The sequence below is a fragment of the Bos mutus genome, chromosome 13 (genome assembly GCF_027580195.1).
Source record: "Bos mutus isolate GX-2022 chromosome 13, NWIPB_WYAK_1.1, whole genome shotgun sequence".
NCBI lineage: Eukaryota > Metazoa > Chordata > Mammalia > Artiodactyla > Bovidae > Bos > Bos mutus.
The window spans coordinates 31,915,496-31,937,458 of record NC_091629.1 but is presented as its reverse complement, the minus strand read 5'-3'; the positions used below and the strand labels follow the sequence as shown (position 1 = coordinate 31,937,458).

The 21,963-nt window shown below is 45.2% G+C and overlaps 1 protein-coding gene and 1 non-coding gene across 2 annotated transcripts in view; both read right to left on the bottom strand.

Annotated features, from left to right (window-relative positions):
• CDS2 (CDP-diacylglycerol synthase 2) overlaps positions 1-21,963 on the bottom strand; it is a 56,917-nt gene that overhangs the window by 9,514 nt on the left and 25,440 nt on the right. The window contains exons 2-7 of the mRNA XM_070381246.1: positions 7,176-7,312; positions 5,804-5,900; positions 4,951-5,048; positions 2,798-2,937; positions 938-996; positions 216-298 (exon numbers count right to left, since the gene is read on the bottom strand). Coding sequence (XP_070237347.1) covers positions 216-298; positions 938-996; positions 2,798-2,937; positions 4,951-5,048; positions 5,804-5,900; positions 7,176-7,312 — 614 coding nt within the window. The remainder of the gene's footprint in view (positions 1-215; positions 299-937; positions 997-2,797; positions 2,938-4,950; positions 5,049-5,803; positions 5,901-7,175; positions 7,313-21,963) is intronic.
• On the bottom strand, positions 1,306-1,411 carry LOC138990623 (small nucleolar RNA U6-53/MBII-28). Its single transcript, XR_011466744.1, has one exon. It is a non-coding gene; the product is annotated as a small nucleolar RNA U6-53/MBII-28 (small nucleolar RNA).

Here is a 21,963-nt window from a genome sequence, read left to right as displayed (position 1 = left end):
AATGTACTAGAAATGGAGTTCTCAGGCTTCACCCCATAGCTACTGAGGCAGAAAACCAAAAGTGGGGCCCAGCAATCCGTGTTGTAACTAGGCCTGCAGGGGCCGCTGATGTGCTCAGGTGAGAACTGCCAACTTAGCAACTGGGGTTTCTCAGTCCTATACATAAGAACACTCACAAAATAATAGGAAAAATGCCCCTCACTAACATCACTCACCAGATCATTCCTTCAAATAGGTTGTGGATAACAAGATGTGACTGTGTTACAACAATCAGTAATGTTACATGGGTCCAGCCAAACTGCAAAAGAAGATAAAGGATAAACTTTACCCATCAGTTTACCTTGAAAGGAACTTCAAATAACAGCTAATACCAAACAGAAAATTGTTGAGAAACAGGTAGGAAAGATATCTGCTTCTATATCTGTCTTATTGGAAATGAAAAGCTACAGAACAGGCCTCGAGAAGAACTATGTTTCCCAGCTACAGTTCCCAACAAGAGGAGGGTGCATGTGGCCCACTAGTTAGTCCTTTTATGCTCCAAAAAGCCTGGGTACTTCTTGTTTTCTTAGTAAGTATTTACAGAGAGATTAGGACGCTCAGAGAGGGGGTGTTTTTAAGTTGAGGGAGCAATACAGCAGGTAGGATATCTATGGTCAATGTCTAAAGCTTCACCTAGAGCCTTACCTAGAGGCCACACTCAGATCCAGACGGGAGACACTGCTTAGGGTATATAACAGTGATTAGGTCTAGGTGGATAAGAAGCCACCAAACTTCACAGGGGATGCCTCTTTCACCCTCCAGGTTTCAGATGCACAAGAACAGACTACATTCCAAAGTTCTGATTTATCACAGAAAGGATGAGAGGCCTGTGGAGTTTCCACAGAATTTCACCTCTATCAAGAGTTTTGACACTGACATATTTTGACACTACCCTTACCATGTAGAACTGCAATCGATAATGCTTCTTGACCAGACTCAGCACAAACATGCAGAATCCTAGTTTGAGAAGGAAGGAAGAGAAAGGGCAAAATGAATCACAATTTATCTTTGTCCTAGTCATTTCCTTTAGCTGTGTCATATGGTCCTTTGCTAATTTCCTGGCAACAGCTAACCAGGGCACAAATCCATTGCCCAAGGGAATAAAACCAGTTGTTCAGATAGGCAGTCAGAAGGGAAAAATGACTACTTCAAGACAATCAAAGGAAGACAATATTTAAAAATTTTACAGATTACACTCAACTTAGGATACTGCTCACCAGCTAGAAATGTTTTGATTCTAGAACAGGGGCTGATAATGGTCAGGCCGGCTGCCAGTATTTTGTTGCTGTTACTAAACTCACGGGCACCCAAAGCAGGGCAACACTGCCCTAGCTGGTAGCTGAGTTATTAGCATGGCAACTCATCATTGAGGTTAGCTGCCTGTTTTTATAAACAAACTTTTATGAGAACACAGCCGTAACTATTTGTTTACATGTTATCCAGGGTTTCTTTTGTGCTACAATAGCAGAACTAAGGAGCTGCAGTAGAGACTCCACAGCTCCCAAAACCTGTAATATTATTTTCTGGACCTTAAGAAACCAATCTCTATCCTAAAGAACAGGTCTGGCAGAATGGGGATCCACATGGTATAAGGCCAAGGTCATCCTTGCATCTCTCTCCTACTAACCCACATGACTAAAACCTCTAGGAAGAAAACGGATTTTACCCACAAGTGTGCTGGGTCCCTCAAAAGTATCCCTGCCCAGAAGAGAGCATTTCACTGTTCTAGACCTCTGGCCTCCCTTTGTGGGACTGCTTCTAGGCTCTGAGGCATGCTTTCTGACTATCCTCAACACATCAGACCTCTCAGCAGTAGACTTCATATTCAGTAGCCAGTTATCATTCAGAGAGCCAAGTATCACTATCAAGTTGATGAAAAAATAGGTCAAATTGAAATTTAGGTCAGAGTCAGAACAAATTTCCCAATGCCTCAAACTGGTTTTCAGGGTAACCATGAAGAACATTAGCACTATTTGAACTCCTGTATAGTCTCAACTGAGTTTAGATTGACGGAGCAGTTTACCGTTTGTCAAATTTCAATATAGTTTATCAAATCCTCATGGTGACTTTGCCATTTTAGCTCTAGGTTACAGGAAAGCTAACTGAGACTCAAAGAGTAAGCTCCTGCCTCTTCTGAAGTCACAGGTCTGTTTAAATCCAAATCAATAAAATTTCTAATACACTGTAGTGTCCCTTTTTTAAAATTAATTTTTATTGGAATATAGTTGATTCACAATGTTGTGTTAGTTTCAGGTGCCCAGCAAAGTGAATCAGTTATACGTGTACATATGTCCACCTTTTAGATCCTTCTCCCATATACGTCATTACAGAGTTTCCTGTGCTATACAGTAAGTTCTTATTAGTTATCTATTTTATATACAATAGTGTGTATATGTCAATGAAAAGTCCTTTTTAAAATACAAGTTTCTGAATGGTTTTGTTCTGGTCACACTGCAGAATCTCTGCCAACAAGAGAGTCAGGACACAACAATGCTGTGGGGTCTTTCAACAGAGGCTGAAACACACGGACAGGTAGCACAAACTACAGTCCCCGCAACCACACAAGCCCCTCAGCCTCATTTCTCTTAGTAAAGAGCTACTACAGCTCATGTAAGGCAGAATCCTTAGTTCTGCTTCCTTGTGTGGTCAGAGTTAAGTCATCAAAACTTTACAGGAACCAAGAAATGCCCCAACTCCAACTCAGCAGATATACAAAAACAAGACATACGCAACAACTGGCAAGCTGCTTAACACATACCTGTTAAATAGAGAGTAAAGGAAATGAATCGGTGGTATTTACTGAGAATCCGCAGAGGCTCCTCTCTCTGGACCAGAGTGAAGAAGTAATCCGTCACTGTTTCGCCATAGAAGAAATAATTTACACATAGCAGAAAGTACCTGTTAAAGAAGACAGATCACTGCCAAAGGGAGCACATGTGGCCCCTCCCTTATAGCAAGGCTGTTAGGACCAGAGCAGCAGTCCACCCAACCCCTAAGAACCTCCAGGCAGCTCACAGCAGGACAAGCAGACCACAGATCCCTGTCCTCTGGTGACCCTGTAGGTGAGATATTTATCTAGAAATTTGTGGCTTTCATTCACTCTCCATTTGTCACAAACTTGGGACCCAGTTTCTGCCCCTTCTATAGCATTGCCAGGTCTAACAACACTCAATCTGTAAGACAATCCCCAGAAAGGTACCTCATCCTGCCTCCTTGGCCTTAATTCCACTCTTCCTGATAGGAACTCTGCATGCCTATCGAAACGAAATTTCTCTGGCTTTCTGTCTGTCTGCTTGGTTCCTTTCTTCTCCCTGCCTGGAACATCCTCTTCACTTACCCACTTTATCATCCATTGCTCAAATACCACTGTCTTCATAAAACCCTGCATGATCGAATGTGGTATCTGCCTCCCCTGCCTTTATTTCTATAGTGCAAAATATTTGCTCTTTTCACTAAGCAATTAATTATGCTTCATCTCAGACTGTCTTCCTCTCTGATGCCCAGGCTCTGACATACAAATCTTTCACCAGCATTAAGTCTTCACTTGTTTATAACCTCTCTCCTCAACTAGAGGGAGCTCCAAAGAGGGAGAAGCCATGGTCCACATACACCTGCGGCTCCACTAGTGTTTCTGAATATGAGAATGAGCAACCCAACTCTAAACACTCAATAACAGACATCAAAGAAAGGGGCGAGCTTATCTTATCTCTTCCATTTTTTTTTTAAATTGCGGAAGTTCAAGAACTCCCAAACAAGCTTTGTTTTCTGTTACATGAAAAACACTTCCTTTGAACAGTGACCACAGTCAGGGGTCAAACATCCTGAATATGTTAATAAAATTCATAACATTGCTTTCCAGCTATAGGAGACCCACAAGAGAAACCTACATCTTAACCCAGGGGGAAGGCCCTGGCCCTGTGGCGACTGCAAGGCAGCTTATGCTGCTGGGTGACAAGGAAGCATCTCTGAGAAGGATGTGTCCAGCCCAAATATGAACATGTCAGCTCCCTTGGCCATAACCAAGTTGCTGGGGCCCAAAACACTACTCTCTGGCCTGGTAAGTTATGAAATCAATGCCCAAGACCCAGCACAGCAGAGTGAGAGAAATCTATATCTGCCCTAACTCTTCTCAGGACTACACAATGCTCTGTTCACATGTCACCACCTCAGAAGAGTGTGGTCAATACAGCAAAGGGCTTCAGATCAGGAAGGTGTCTTGGACATCATCTGCACTACAGGTTTTGTTCTGGCTTCAAGGCTTGTCTTTGGCAGTCCGATGGTTAGGACTTGCTCTCACTGGCCAGGCCCAGGTTCAATCCCTAGGCAGGGAACTAAGATCCTACATGCCACATAACACAGCCCCCCCCCAAAAAAAACAACTAAGGACATCCAAGCCCTTTCTCAGGAGGAGAAAGCAGAGCTCCTCTGAGGAGCCCAGACCCCCTGCATTCAGTCTCACTCCTGTCCACTGGCACCCAAGGAACCTCCAAGGAACTAGGACTCCAAAACCACAGGTTGAAAAGCACTGACTAGGTCTCTACTATCTATTTTAAGGATGAGGAAGCCAAGTTCCAGAAACAGCAACACCAGTGTTGACAACTCCCAGATGACTGTTGTTGGATGCTGGGATACCAGAGCACGAAAAATGTACTGATCTAGAAAACGGGGGCCATTGTGCAGTCTAAGGAATCCAAATATTGATGCAAATATGGTCACAGATGCAGCTGGTCTGGATTCTTCTAAGGATTCTTCCAAGCCAGCCATTCAGTCTGGCCTAGGCAATACTTTGGTCTCAAAGGTGCTGTGAAGGTCCATGGCCATCAACCCCTCCCTCCAACCACGACCATAACTACCTACCACAAAACGTTTGTCCTAACCTGTTAAAGGTCTCTGTGGGGCTAGAGAGCTTACCAACTGAGGGTTCTGAACCAGGGCAGGTCATAGGAGTGGTACACATTGTAGCCAATAGTGATAATCTCATGGAAACACTTAATCTGAACACACATCACCTGCAGGACACAAAAGAATTAAAACACTTGCTAGCTTCTCAGTTCTTGTAATCTGTGGAAACAGAAACCAACAGGTCATAGGCCTTCAAGAAAAACCACTATATTTAAGAACAATGTCAGTCCTCCAGTGATTCTGCTCCCCTCCTTTCTCTCACATCACTCAACAGGGTTGGGAGGCCCTTTATGTCCCACAGAGCAGATCTAATTTCTCACAATAAATACATGCTTCTGAAACTTTGATTAACTTTTTATTGTAGCCTCCCCCAGGACTCAATCTCTTCCACTTTTGACTCTGAATAAAAATACATACTTGAAAAGTCCCAAACTGCTCCACTCAGTCGTCAATTGTATAGTCATTTGATGCTGCCTATGACAATGGGAAGACTCAGAGCAAAGTACTGTGGACTGGAATTTTATATCAGAAGTCCTAAGCTTATGAGGGAGGCCCCAGGAAAACAAGAAACAAAATCAAGAGTCACACAGAATCATAGCCAGGTCCCCAGTTTGACCAAAGAGCTGAAGTACTAAAATCAAATTTTAAAGTGATCTTTAATCACCTACAACTGGCCCATGCCAATAGCCCTCCAGGTGGCTGGTGGAAGGTGAGAAATCATAGTTATTCTAAGGCGGATGTGGTCTGAGCAGCCAGGACCTCAAGTGATTCCCAGAACCAACCCAACACCTGGCACTTAAAATGACTAGACATGCAGGGAAAACTGAAGGTAAAACTAAAACAGCAAGTAAATGGCACTTACAATCATCATTAAAACCATTGGTCCCAAGTAAATGATAATGAAGAAAAATGCAATCATCGCCAAAGTCAGGATGCCTCTCACCCACCAGTTCTTCCATCTAAGACAGAGAGGAAGGGAAGGAGAAAACATGTTAGGAGCCCAAAGGAACTGAAGCACAAACTCAGGGGGGATGGTTCTTTTGGGATAAGAGGGCTCTGAGGTTAGTGCTTTCCAGGAGTATGTCTTTCACCTTGACAGAGGCAGTAGCTGTATGCCGGAAGAAGCAGGTCACCTCACCCATCAGAGCCATCACCTCATCTACACTAAACTCAGCAAGTGCTCAAGGCTTGCATAAAAATACACCCAACTTGTTTTTTAATGAAGCAATCAGGCAAAACTCCCAAGGGAAATGTAATGTCTGCCCGCCTCCCTTACGTATGTATTTAGATGGCTTCTATGGGTGCCTCTGAGAAAAAACTATTAACATTTTCCCTGCAGCAGAATCCTACATTTCTCTGCTCCTGCATCACTATGGTAATAACAATATCAGACACAGTGGTAGTAACAGCTATCACATCTGGCACATATGCACCTGGCACTTCTACGAGGACTTTCACGTGTATTAACTGATTCAACCCTCAACACTACTAGCTTTTACAGATGAGGAAGTGGATGTACACATGATATCCTGTGAAGTGCTTAAGCTGGGAACTGAATTCTGGGAGCCAAAGTGGCTCCAGAACCCATGATCTTAATCACTGCACAATACAGCCTTTCAAAAGGACAAATGTGTAGGAGGCATGCCCAGGCACACTTTTATATAATGTTTTGGAATCTTATAGTTTGCCCACACAGCTGGTATCAGAAGGACCAGAATCTCAAGGGACCAAAATTTTAACCCTGAATTCACCAAAGTTGAGATGTTTCTTAATTCCTACAGGAGAATTTAAGGACTGTCCAAAACAGATGTGTGGGGAGAAGGAAAACTGAACTCTGAACTAGAAACTTAGGCTCCTCAGTGGAAAGCAGCCTGCCCATTAGTCACAAACCCCAAGGACCATTTATCTTCATGTGCTCTATCAGCGACTACTCCTATGTCCATGTATTCCTGCTCTTTGGATCATACCTCCCAATCAGCCTAGGGTACCCTTCAAGGGCCAGATCCACTCAGGTTGTGCTTGTAGTCACTGGTAGTACCTGATGACACTCAATAGAGCCTTAAGCAGAGGCAGGGTAGACCATAACCAATGAAAGTGGGCAGATCTGGGCCTCACACTTTAACAGATGTGGGCTCCTGCTATAAGACAGTGGGCTCTCTAAGGGCTTCAGGTATTCCATGACACTTGCAGACCCAGAGCCCTCAGCAAGCACTTGCATGATTAAGCCAAGCTACCTTGAAGACAAGTTGGAAAGGGCCCTGTTGAGAACCTCTGGCGTATCATCTGCAGAGGGTGGTTGGGTGACAGCTTCCACTCTGCTTTCACTGTCCGATGCAGTCTCTCCATCTGCCTTTGCTTCTGACTCTGACTCCTGCACAGCAGAAAAACAGAAGAGGGAAAGATCAAAAGCGCTGAGTAGGATACTGGGTGTAGACATCCAAAAGGACCCATCTACCTTTGAAAAGGCTTCTCCACCAACACCTAAGTCACACAGGGAGGAGCCCCTGCTCTGCCACAATACCACAGAAAGCTGTGGACTCTTGGAGCCACGGGACAACTAGTGGCTCTGGACAGGCTCTCTCGGGGGAAGCTGAGTGTGCAGGCTACTGCCCCCTGCAACAGAGCTCCTGAAAACCCATGGTGTTACTTCCAGGCTTCCCAAGACCACCACGTGAGGAGGCCAGCCCCAGTCAGGTGCGGAAGCCCTATGGGACCACTAACTCTAGTCAACACTTCACCAGGACTGGTGTGCGCCACTGCCCTCTCCCTGCCACCAGGCCTGGGTGTCGGCAAACACTTTGATGTCACTCACTGAGTTGCCACCAGGTCACAGTCACGTAAGGAAATGCCTGAAGGAACTCACCCTGCTCCCCAGCCTGCATGAAGGGACCAGAGCATGCCAGCAAAAGGTCCTCCGTCTAAAGTACCGAGCTTTTATTTCTTAGGGGAATTTAGAATAGATGCTGTGAGAAGAGGTGCAGGAGAAATCAAATCACTTGGAATCAAAGTCATGATACTACACTGTATTTGAGTAGCCCTTCAGAATTCTGAGAGTATTTCCCGTACCTGTGAACATTTGAGCAGTTATGGAAGGAAGGAAAGGCAGACAGAAAGATCACTATTTATAAATGAAGAAACAGGGGCTCTGAGAAATTCAATAGTTGGCCCCAAATCTCCTATAACAGATCTCTGACTTCAGTGTGTTCATTCCACTACATTTCCTTTTATCGAAGCATCTCAGAATCCATTTAATTCTTCAGTTAAGTGATTCAGAACAAAACTGGTAATGGCAATAGGATGTTTCACCAAATCATCAAAGATTTCATTACATACACGAACAGACAAAAAGCTGTATCTTTTTTTCAAACTGAACAATTTCCTTAGTGACTTAGCAGCAGCAGCAGCGACTAATAAATATATGAAATTGAGCACCATTTCACACATCTCTTGGCCATTCTGATGTCTTCTTTTGTGAAGCGCTTGTCAAGTCATTGGTCAGTTTTCTACTGGGTTTCCTTGTTTTTTTTATGTGTAGTTGTTCTTTAATATGTTCCAAATTTAAGTACTTTGTATCACTAACATGTTCCCCCAGTCTCCTCTAAACCCTAACAACCCACCTGAGTCCTTCTCTCACCTACAATCAGACCTTTTCCCTCTCGCTCAGCACTGGCCACAATGGGGAGTTGGTGGGAGATTTTGTAATTGTCTGCTGCCCCAGCTGACCTTAAGGCCCCTAAAGACAAGATATTCTCATGCCTGGCACACAGATGCTTACAAATACATGGAAGATGGTGGAGAAAGAGGAATTCTTTCCAGCTATGGTAAAGCAGCCCCGCTCTCATAGAGACAGCTGTTTCTACATTAACTTACAACTGAGATAACACCACAAAACAGAAGACTTAACTACTACAGGATTGCTGATACAGAAACAGGGGGCTTTGGTAAAGAACTTAGGGAGTCACTCTGCTGTACAGCAGAAATTAACATAACACTGTAAATCAACTATACTTCAATTTACAAAAACAAAACAAAAAAAACCTCATGGAGGTGTCATCAGTAGCACCTGAGGGAAAGAGCCACAGCTGCTGCTGATGAGGTCAATGCTCCTTCCTCCACCAGGCTGAGCCAGTGGACAAGTCACCCAAGTGCTGTACTCCACTTCCTTACCTAATAAAAGGGCACGAGAAAGGACCCTTCTCATCTGTGTAAGGGTTCTCCAGAAAGATATAAGCAGACACACACCCAGAGCTGTGTCCTATTCCACTGCCCCACAAGGTTCTGAAATGTAGCAATGCCCCTAAGTGTAACTGGGATTCTCTCTCTCCAGTCACATTTAGTGAAGACGGAGGCATTCAGAACAGATTTCCATGCTCTAGGCTAACATTATCATCCTTTTCCCATCAGTGACCATCAGGGATATGAGGTATCGATGCTGTGGGATTATCTAGATCTGACCTCGAAGGAATTGCAAAATCCAAGTACCAGGGCCCCACAGATGTTCTCCAGGAGTATGCAGAAGCCACAGGGACTGAGATGACAACAGCCGGCGAGAGGGTATGTATACAGGCGCATATGCTTGCGAGCGCATGCCCAGGCGTGTGTGCAACACACACACAGAAGCTCTAGCACCAGCTATTTTTAACTCATCCATCTTGTTGTCAAGGAAACTCACAAAGGCTGCTCGTTCCCCAAGCTAGGAAGGGCAGGAAGAAACCCGGGCAGAGCCCCTGCAGGGGAGGGGCAGGGAGCTCTGGCTTGGTACTAAGTCTCTGGACCTTGCAGACCCTTTTACAAACGTCAGCCCAAATAACACCGTATCTGACTCCTCTCCTTCCTTACTAGGAAGAGTGACAGTGAAGAGAGGTATCCTGAAGCAGAAAGCAGTAAAAGGACACAGAGAAGTGTCACAAAGACACAGTGACTGTTGTTATGGTCAAGACACCAGGAGGCCTGGGATGAACAACTAAGACATGAAGTAAACTAAAGAAATGAGCCTGAAGGAGATTAACTTTCCAGTTGTCACCTGCCTTTAAGCAAGTAAGGGCTTCCCTGGTGGCTCAGATGGTAAAGCATCTGTCTGCAATGTGGGAGACCCAGGTTCGATCCCTGAATTGGGAAGATCCCCTAAAGAAGGAAATGGCAACCCACTCCAGTACCCTTGCCTGGAAAATCCCATGGACAGCGGAGCCTGGTAGGCTACAGTCCATGGGGTCGCAAAGGGTCGGAGACGACAGCGACTTCACTTTTAAAAGCGAGTAAGTAACGCCAGGGTCCTGGGCCTCAGCCCAGGCCACTGAATAAGCATCCTCAGAGCCCTTAACTGGAGGTCTCCTTGAAGAAAGAGACAAACACCTACACAGATAACCTCTCTCCCATAAGCTGAAACAGTCGAAAAAGGCAGAAGGGCAAATCCCAGTGCAGGAGGAAAGGGCACAACCTGGGAAGGCATGGATCGGATGAGGGAAGTCAGCCAACTCTCGGGGCTCCAGGTGCGGCCGCCAGGAGAGCAGACGAAGGAACAGGAACCTCGGAGAACCTGGAAACCCTGTGCTGTTCTGGCTACTCCCTGTGTGGGGCAGGGCCTTCCACTTGGGCCGCTTAGGCCTCAGTGAGGAGGAGAATGCTGGCAGCAGCTTCTCTCATGGACCCAGGAGGAGTCAAAAACCTGGAGCCCAACCTTTTGCCCAGGAGAAAGTGGCACATGTGAGGACCAAGAATCAGAGATGTCAAGCGTTTCACTGGTTTGCTCCTCCAGGGGATGGAAAGACGTTCTGCAGGAGGCAGAGGCAGCCAGTCAATTCCCAGCTCTGGTGTTCATTACACTCAACACAGGCCTCCCGTCCCTGGTCATCCCCCTGGGGAAAGCGCCCCCTACATCACATGGTTGCTAGAATGATCAAATGCAACACCAGTGAAAGTCTATTAAAACTATAAAGGGACTGAAGAGCAACAGGGACCTGCTGAATTCCATCCTACCCCCACTCTCCAGTAGGCTGACCATGGCACACAGGACAGGAGCCCAAGAACCTTAAACACTCATCCCAGGCAACCTGGGCACCCTTCCCAAGGAGGGTGGAGTGGAGAAAGAACAGTGCTTATCAGGTCTTGCTGGGGCCTGTGTGCTAATCAATTCTGTGAACTCAGCATCTGCCTGCCTTGCTTCCTCTTTCCTGTCTTCCATTCCAACAGGTGGCCCCAACTCAAAAATGATCCACCTCTCAAAGGTGCCATAAAGATGGAAGTCTGAAACACAGGCAGCAGTACCTACCAACACTTCCTGACATGGGATGTGTACAGCACAATTCACTGAGGCATGGAAGGAAACATCAGAACTTACTTCTATTTACCTCGTTCATCTTTTCTTTCCTGTGCCTGCTTTATGATGAACCTATCAAAACATGTATATAACTGAGGCTGTGCCAGCTGGGGAACATGGTAAAAACATCACATACACATCAGACACAGTGGTGGGTCAGTGACCCTGGGGTTCTTGATTCCCACCACACTGAGCAGTGCCTGGAACACAATATGAACTCAAAGATTTATTGGACTAATAAGCTAATTAATTCTTCTTAACCTACCATGGACCACGGTGTCTGGACTGCATTCAGCATATGACAAAATCAGCTCAGATTTCCAGCTCATGTGCCAGGTCTGACAGGCCCCTGCCTCGGCAGCAACCCTTATAACAGAGCCAGACTGATGCCCACTCTCATCCCCTCTCTGTGCTAGCTGAGGGTCTAAGGATCCAGCTCAGGAGCTCTGGGACCAGCACATGGTAGCAGGGAAAGGCTGCCTTGCTGCTTCAAGCTCACCTCAGCTCCCAGGCATCCCCTCCCCCTCCCTTTCTTTTCAACCAAGGACCCAGATCAGAGGTTGAACAGAGCAGACCCTGTCTCTCAGATTCTATCTCAATCACCGCCCATCCTCCCACAGTCCTGCAGCCATTTCCCAAGTGGGCTGCAGCGCTGGTGTAAACAGGAAACAAGAGCATTGCTTTAAAAGGAGAAGAAAAAATAGTTACCTCTGAGGCCTCCTTCCTTCTGGTTCACTTAGACTCTAAGGTAGAAACACTTTGTGATATGATAGACACATGGAGAGCCTTGGGTACCAAGGGTTCAGATAAGACCTGTCAACATTTTTAGGGGAACTCATGCATAAAAAGCTTCCCCTACCAGCCTTCCAGGTCCCCTCTACCTCCCACAACTGCCCAGACACCAGCGAACCAGGGCTCAGAACAGAAGTCTTCCTTCAAAAGAAGCAAGAGATGGCAGTAAGGGAGGGCCAGGGAGCAGTAATAAGGGGAGGAGGGAGGTCCCTGTGCCCAAGGTCAGGCTTCCTGGCCTGAGAAGGGACCTGGCTTGGCCCAGTATAGCATCTGTATGACTCATTTTCACTGCTATAATCTAGGTAGGAAACCCAGGAGAGAACCCTAGCAGTTTAGAGCATACTAAGTTCTTGCCTGGAGAATCCCATGGACAGAGGAGCCTGGTGGGCTGCTGTCTATGGAGTTGCACAGAGTCGGACACGACTGAAGCGACTTAGCAGCAGTAGCAGCAGCAGCAAGCTGCGTTAAAATTGGTAAGTTTCATTTACTGAGTGTCTTCACACCTTACATAAACTATTTTCCCCACTGCTTTAGAAGGAAATTATAAATCTTGTGCTGGAGGAAAATCATCAGGCTGAGCCTAATCTTTCTATTAAGTATCATGCCAGCCATCTTTTTTGTTTTTTTGGGATGTGCTGGGTGTCCACTGTAGGGCACAGGGGCTTCTCTGGTTGCAGCACGCCGGCTTAGTTGCTTCACAGCATGTGGGATCTCAGTTCCCCAACCAGCGGTTGAACCTGCGTCCCTTGCACCGGAAGGCAGATTCTTAACTACTGGACCACCAGGGAAGTCCCACCTGCCATCTTCTTAACCAAGCCGTGTGGCCAGATACCAGGGCAATCAACTCCCCCACTTACACACACACCTCCAGGAAAGAAACTACCGGAGACAGGTTTATCCCTAATGAGTGTAGGAGACCTCTGTGTCCCTGTCACTGAAAAAAGCCAAGTAAGCTTTCATCTGAGTTCCTACTGCAGGAAAAAAGTGCATGTGTGTGTGTATGGTGTTTGGAACAGCAAAGAAAATATTTCTAGCTTTTTCTAATGCTCACCTCATCTGACAAATTCAGTGGTCTGAACAAAGGATCAAGGGGAGGAGCCTGGCTCTGAAAGTTTAGAATCATCCCCAAAATGTCCACACCCTGCCTTTAAAAGCCTCATATCAATAATGTGATCCACAGAAAATGCATTCAGTTACTCCAGATGGACTGCTTCCTTAAAGTACCTCCATGGGTAACTGCTATCCACAGCAAAGAGCTCCAGAGACATGACACGGAAAGATGCACGTGCAGAAGGTTCGGCTTTTAAAACCTAACTCTGCCTCTGAACCATTTTACCTCCGGACAATACTATTTCAAAGGAGCCACAGGGCTCTTTGCAGAGAACCTACCACTGCCAGTCTTGGGCGCAGAGAGGGTTCCTGTGGGAAGACAACTGTTCCCAGGAGAGCCACACTGGGAGCAGCCCACATGCTGCCATCCCCATCCTGCCCCCTCCTCAGCACCTTGCTCCATTGATCTCCCCTCCCTCCCCTCTGTCCTCCAGCCTTCCCCTCACCCCAGGTCCTCATATTATACCACTTAAGCAGGCTCATCCAAAGAAAGCACTTTTTTCTCCACTTCACAGGTGAACCTTTGGGAAGAGTTTTGAACACTCCATCCCTTTCCCTTGACTGACCTTCATTCCTCAAGCCACACCAAGCCACCTTCATCCCTGGGCATTCCCAGTCCTCTGCTGCCAGCACAGCCTTGCAGCAACTTTTGATGTTATTATTGAGAAATATTCTTCCCTTGGCTTCCAAGCAGCACATCCTCCTGGTTTCCCACCTGCCTATCTAGCCAGGCCTTCTTTAGCCAGTTTCTCCTTGGCAGCTTCCTCTTCTGCAGCTTACCCTTTAATTGAGGGGCTCTGAGAGGTTCCGTGCTGGGTGCTCCTCCTGTTCTACTACACACTCTCCCTGAGTAATCTCGTTCACTCTGAGGCCTCCAACAGCTTCTTCTTGAGCTTCAGACCCACACATCCGATCATACTTGATGTCCCCCCTTGGATGTCCCACAGATACCTAAAATTCTCTAGGTGCTCAAAACCAAATTCATTCCGTTTCCCCTGAATACTCAAGTGAAAAGGTGGCCAATCACCCTTCGTGCTTCCTCCCTCGGCTCCTATCACCTAGTCTGTGATCACTGCCTCTGAAACAGACTCTTAAGAGTCCCTTGGACTGCAAGGAGATACAACCAGTCCATCCTAAAGGAAATCAGTCCTGAATATTCACTGGAAGGACTGACACTGAAGCTGAAACTCCAATACTCTGGCCACTTGATGCAAACAACTGATTCACTTGAAAAGACCGTGATGCTGGGAAAGATTGAAGGCAGGAGGAGAAGGGGACGACAGAGGATGAGATGGATGGATAGCATCACCGACTCAATGGACATGACTTTGAGTAAGCTCCGGGAGTTGATGATGGACAGGGAGGCCTGGTGTGCTGCAGTCCATGGGGTTGCAAAGAGTCGGACACGACTGAGCAACTGAACTGAATTGAACCCGTTCCCACTGCCTCTGGATCTCCTAAGCCAACATTGTCCCCTCCAGGTAACTGCAACAGCCCAACTGGCCACCTTATCTCCAGCCCTGAGTCTATTCCTACCTCCACTCTATACTTCACATTGCACCAGGACGGTCTTTCTGGAAAGAAAACCTGACCGCATCACTCCTTGTCCAGTACTCCTCCTGGAGCTCCCTAGGCTACACAGAGGTGATTCTTCCTCCTCTTGCCATCTAAAGGCTAGATCTCAACTTTTTAAATGATCTACAAGCCCCTTTGGGATCAGAGTCTTGTCTACCCTTCCAGCCTACTGTCTCTCAGCCTTTCTGACCTACAGTCAGTTCCTAGAACAGGCTGTACTTTCTTACCTTAGGCTTTTTGCTCCTTCTGTTCCTTCCTACAACAGTCTATGCGGATTGCCCTCTTTAGAAACTCATCTCTCCTCTGGCCAATTATAATTTACTTCAGATCTTAGCTAACAAATCTCCAAACCTTTCCCAGCTGCCCTGTATCCCAGTGGCCCCTGTGGTCCCTCAAGAATGCACTCCACACTGTACGGTCTCGTCCTGCAGACACAGTCTCGGTGGGGAAAAGGAGGATATGCTGACTTCCTTCCAACATCTGGCATGGTGCGTACAGAGAAGACACTAAGTCTCATCACATGTGCCTAAGTAGCCCCAGTCAATCATTCAGAGAGGATCCTGGGTTTACTAGATTTGCAGAGCTGGGCAACATGTAGCAATTCAACATCTTCCACACTCTTAAAAGCACCGTATGAGGCATTATAGGGTTACAGTCCATTGTCCCACTGTTGAGCTCCTCTTCTTTCTTAGAACAGAAGCCTTGATTTTTAGCTGGGCTTAGAACCAAGAGTACATTTTCCAATTCTGGTCAATGAGATATTAGCAGAAGTGTTGTGAGCAATTATACCTTTTTTCCTCCATGCCGACTGAATTGTGGAAATGCTCCAGCAACCATCTTGGCCTATGAGGTGAAAACCATCTATTACCAATGTCTAAGCAACAAGATAAAAGGAGGAGAACATCAGGAAAAACTACGTACAGAGGACAACTATGTAGCAAGAACAAAGTTGTACGGATTCTGGACTGCTTATCACATGAGAAATAAGGGCAATTCTATCTTGCTAAACTACTGTTATTCTGGGTTTTCTGTCATTTGTGGCCAAATAAATAAGTGATACAAGGGATCCAAAAAACACAAAGGTTGTCTGAGAAAAAGGTCAGAAAAGAAAGAAGCAGCCTTCCTGAATACAAGGCTTTCTAATCCAGACAGACACTGTTGGTTTAGGTCCCAACCTCCTCAAAACTGCTACTCCCATACATTAAACCAAGAGTTTGGATGACACAAACAGGTATTATCCTTTCTTCACCTTCCCCACTAAAGCCTCCCTCTGGAGTAAACACTTCTGTCTACTGAAAGAACAAGCATACAGCTCTAATCCAGTACCAGTCATCGTCAGAAGACATTGTTTAATTCAGGACAGAGAGTCCCAGAGCTCCAAAAATCACCTGTTTCTTGGGAGGCTCTGCCCACAGGTCTGTTCTAATGATACCACTTGTTTTCCCCTGTCCTCCAGAGTCAGACACCAAAAATCAGAAGCCCTGCTGGAATCCAATAGGTCCTCTTATCATCAGTTACCTAGTCAGGCATCTTTATTAGTATTTAAGGGAAAAATGAGTCCATCCTTACTGAGGGAGAAAGTAATTTTAAGTTTCTTCATTATTATAACAAGGCTCATGCAAAGAAGTTTATCAAATATTACCAAGAGTTAATAAGATGGGAAATAGGTTAATAAAAAATAATAAGAGTTAAGTAACAAACAAAAAGAGTTAATAAGATGAGAAATATATTTGCAATCTTAAAACTGAGCTCAAATGTACTCCCTAGACCTTAGGAAGAAAATGGAACCAGGACGAGCTACTGGATTCCTCATCTGATGAACCCCTAAATCATAAATCAATATCCAGGACTTGCCTCAGTGTCACACATCTCCAACAGTTCCTACTACAAAGATTACTAGACAAAGTAAGTGGTTAAGAATCTGCTTTTGCAATGGAGGGATCACAGATTCCATCCCTGGTCAGGGAACTAAGTTCCCACGTGTCTTGGGGCAACTAAGCCCGTGCGCCACAACTAGGGAGTCTGTGCACCACAATGAAAGATCCTACGTGACACAATTAAGACCCAACAGACAAATAAATATTTTTTTTAAAAAAGGAAAAGTGTGTTTTTCACACCCCTTGTGGCTCAGCTGGTAGAGAATGTGCCTATAATGTGGGAGACCTGGGTTCAATCCCTGGGTTGGGATGATCCCCTGGAGAAGGGAAAGGCTACCCACTGCAGTATTCTGGCCTGGAGAATTCCATGGACTCTATAGTCCATGGGGTCGCAAAAGAGTCGGACACAACTGAGCGACTTTCACTTTCACTTTCTGTACAATGGGTACAAAGAAACTGACTATTCTTTTTTGTGTTTGAAAAGTTCCTTTAATACAAAGGTTTAAAAAAAAAAAAAAAAGAGTGCCTGAGTCAGCTGAACTGCAAGTGACTTTCAGATACCCCGAACCTCAGCAGAGAAAAACCACTGTGGCCTCAGGGTGATGTCCCAGGCTCTGAGCACAAAAATGAATTTAAAATTTCTGAACATGAAGTAAACAAAACAGCCTCAAAGACACAAAACCAAATGAACGTTCCAGTCTTCATCTTATGGTACCTCTTGGCAATATTAGATCTAGTTGAACACGTCTTTCCTGAAACACTGTTCTCTTGGCTTGCATAATATACACTTTCCAGGTTCTCATTCTACCTGACTGACTGCTCTTAGTTCCTGTGTTATCTTCCCTCTACCTGTCCTCTAAATGTTGGATTGGCTTTAGGCTCAATTCTGGGCCCACGACACTCACTCCCTTAAGTATCACCATCCAGCACCTTGGCTTTAATTACCAATTCCATGGCAATGACTCTGATGATTATATCACCAACCCCAACCTCTCCTCCAGCTCCAGACCCAACTGCTATACTTCCAACTACTTACTGACATCTCCACCAGAAAGTTCTTGCAGACATCTCAAACGTATCTAAACAGAACTACTGACATTGCCCACAAAAATCTTAATCCTCAAGTGCCTAGCTAGCCAGTTGATGGCACCACAATCTATATCCAGCATAAGCCAGAAACCTGGGTGCTTTGTGTGCTCAGTCGCTTCAGTTGTGTCCAACTCTTTGCAACCCTGTGGACCACAGCCCACCAGGCTCCTCTGCCCATGAGATTCTCCAGGCAAGAATACTGGAGTGGGTTGTCATCCCTCCTCCAGGGCATCTTCCTGACCCAGGGATCGAACCTGCATCTCTTACATCTCCTGCATTGGCAGGCAGGTTCTTTACCACTAGCACCACCCAGGAAACCCAGGAGTCACGCTTAATTTGCTTAATTCCTCTCTCATCTTTCCCCAGTTACTGGACATGCAGCTGACTCCCTTCTAAAATCCACTCCCTTCCCCTTGCATGTTGTGTAGTAACCTGTGCAAAATAATTATTTTAATCCCATACCCTTTGCCACAATAACAAGTTCATGAACAGGCATTTTAACCCCAGTATAACTCAATGTGAGTGTGGGGAGGCAGGGGCGGTGCATAACTGTTCTGGAGTAAGCACTTGGCCTAAAATAGTACAATCAAATTAGAAATTCTAGAATCCAATTATATGACTGTGGGACAAGACACTTGAGCTCTCTTTCCCCCACAAGCCTGAGGAAAAAGGGAACAGGTGGAGAGGCAGAGCCCCAGATGCTAAGGCACTGGCCTGCATCTTCATGGGAAGTCTTCGGATGATGCCAACACCTGAAAGGCACAGCAGCATGAGGACAGAGGATGGTTTCAGAGCCAATGAATTGCATGAATTCATTCATTCATACAAAATGAATCTGCAGTACATTTACTTTGATTTGCAGTAAGTCAAACTGCAAATGATTCATAGTCAAAAAATAATTCAGGTTTTGTCGGTTCTATGCCCAAAAATATATCTCAAATCTATCCTTTTATCTTCACAGTCTCTAGGCTCACACCAGGCTTCCCAGGTGGCAGAGTGGTAAAGAAGGTGCCTGCCAAAGCAGGAGACGTGGGTTCGATTCCTGGCTTGGGAAGATCCCCTGGAGGATGAAATGGTAACCAACTCCAATACTCTTGCCTGGGAAATCCCACGGACAGAGGAGCCTGGCGAGCTACAGTCCATAGGGTCGCAAAGAGCTGGACACAACTGAGCAACACGCGTGTACGCAGGCAGGCTCATCCCAGCCCCCATCATCTCTCACCTGCAATGGTCTCCTAATTGCTCCTTTCACCATCCATTCTTCTCACAAATAACCAATGGTATTCCTAAAATATATACCAGTGCATTCAACTTCCCCATTAAAACCTTTAATGACCACTCACTACCTTAGCTTAACTTCCCAGCCTACCTCTCATATCTCTTTCCTATACCAGTGATTTCCAGGGAGGACAAACTCACAGCCTTTCTGCATCCCTCTATACACTGAACTAATTCCTGACTCAGAGGCGTCACATTAACTCTGGAATGTTCTCATTGCTCAATCAGCCCACCCTACTCAATCTTCATTTAATCTCCCCAAAGAGGGCTTCCCTGACCACCCTACTTAAAAAATGGCCCACCTCCATCTCCATCATTCTCTATCTCCTTAGAATGCTTTCTTTTAAAAAAAAAATTTATTTTTATTTTGGTCACATGGCATGCAGGATCCTAGCTTCTGGACCAGGGATCAAACCTGTACCCCCTGCAGTAGAAGCACAGAGTTTTAACCACTGGACCGCCAAGAAGATCCAGAATGCTTTCTTTTCTTTATAACACTTACTAATGCCTGAAATTTATTACCAATATCAACTTTGCAGGCACTAGGGATATGTACCACTTCAACCCTTAATAAAACATTTTTCCTGAAGTAATATATATTCCTTAAAGATAACTGGAATACACACCTTTAGAATGCCCAAATTATCAAAATGCTGTGATATATTTCACACTAGTCTTCTTCTATAAATACATGTATTGTGGGGGGATAATAGCTGTAATCACACTGAAGACCCAAATTCTGTTTTGCTTCCTAGTCACCTCTGTCATTAATGACTTAAATAAAACCACTGATGGTAGACTGATAAAACATGCAAGTGACACAAAGCTCAGAAAGACAGATAAACACTTAAAAATATCAATGTGGGACTTGCCTGGTAGCCCAGTGGTTAAGAATCCACTTGCCAATGCAGGGGACACAAGTATCAACTGATCCCTGGTCCGGAAAGATCCCACGTGCCATGGGGCAACTAAAGCCCACTCACCACAACTACTGAGCCCGAGTGCTCTAGAGCCTATGCTTCGCGACCAGAGACACCACTGCAACGAGAAGCCCACACACCACACCTAGAGAGTAGCTCCTGCTTGCCACAACTACAAAAAAACTGCGTGTAGCACCGAAGTGCCCACGAACTGCAATGAAGACTCACTGCAAACAAAAATAAATTAAAATAACTATTAAAAATCAAGAAATCAATGTGCTAGAAAGATGAGCAAAGTATACAAACGTAAAATTAGCAGTTAACACAAGAGTTTAACCACTAGTCTCTCTTCTGTGGACCTACCTTTCATAACACTAGTTATACCCTCTCCCCCTAGCTACAGCTCTGCATTTCAACCTGCCAACAAGATACCTCCATGTCCAACCAGCATTTCAAAACTCAGTATGTCCAAAATGAATCAACTCCTTTACCACCCACACTAGCTCTTCTGTTTTCCAACAAGAACCTAATCTACCTGAGATGTGCTCCATAGGGAACACTGACCTCATTACCATCTCCAAATCCCCCTCATCAGTACTCAAACTGTATGATACTAACATTCGAGGGTCTCTCCTTATTCATTCCATTCTCACCCCTGGTATACTTGCTAATGTCTGCATGTCAACACTTCTCTACTACACTGGCCTCCCGATTGATTTCTCCCTTTTCAAACATTTTCCCCAGATTAATCTTCTCTTCATAAAGCACTCCCAGATTAATCTTCATAAAGCACAGCTCTGATTACACCCCTCTTGCACTCATTTTCACCGTCTATTAATGACAAATAGCCTCCCACTTCACGTCCTCCAATATTTGTCCTCTACACCCTGCACAAACCTCATGCTCCAACCAAGCATAGCTACTCAATGACCCTGATGACCTCCCCCCTTGCTCTCTTCTCCCACTTTGCTCCCAGCCATTTTTCCTTCCTGTTCATTCATCAAGTCCCATCTCAGGAGCACTAAGACTCCTTAAGGAATGTCATCTTTGATTTCCATCTACAGTAAACAGGAAAAAAAAAAAAAACACGCCTCCTCAAAATAAATTGACTTCCTAGAAATCTGTGAATATTACATGGCAAAAGAGTAAATATTACCTTATATGGCAAAAGATGTATTAAGGATCTTGAAAGGAGGTGTTTATCCTGATTATCCAGTTAGGCCCTGAGTGGAATCACACGTACCTATAAGAGAGAGGCAGGGACTTGCCTGGTGGTCCAGTGGCTAAGACTCAAGTTCCCAATTCAGGGGGCCTGGGTTCAGCTCCTTAGATCCCATATGCCGTGAATAAGACCCAGCACAGCCAAATAAATAAAATAAATATTAAAAAAAAAAAAATAAGAGAGAAACAGAGGGAGATATGATGCAGAAACAAAAGAGAAGACAACGTGAAGACAGGCTAGAGAGAGAAATGTGGCCACAAGCCAAGAGATGCCAAGAGTCACCCAGAAGCTGGAAAGGGGCCTAGAATGGATTCTCCCCTAGAGCCTCTGAAAGGAATGGTCCTCTGAATGGTATGGTCCTGCCAATTCCTTGATTTCAGCCTTCCAGTCTCCAAAAACTGTGAGAGAATAATTTTCTATTGTTTTAAGCCTCTGGGTTTATGGCAATTTGTTAGAACAGTTCCAGGAAACTAACACCCCACGCTTCTCCCCAGTTTTCTCTTCCAATAAAGTTCCCACAGCACATTATGCATCCCTCCTCCTACTCTTCACTGCACTTTGTAGTTAAGAGGCGCTTTCCATAATCTAATTTAGATTTCAAGCTCATCTAAGGACTGCCCTATTCATCTTTCTTTACCTTGAGTGCTCCTTGCCTAGAATCTGGTAAAAGCTCAATGAGTGTTTTTAAAATCACTAAATTTTAATCAAATTCATAAACCCTTATGTACAAAACCGAGAATAATGGCTACCACCATTGGGGTAGGAAAGATAACTCTAGAACTATAGTTACACAGTTGTAACTAATGACAAAAAAGGACTACATTTTCAGCCCTTCCCAAAGAT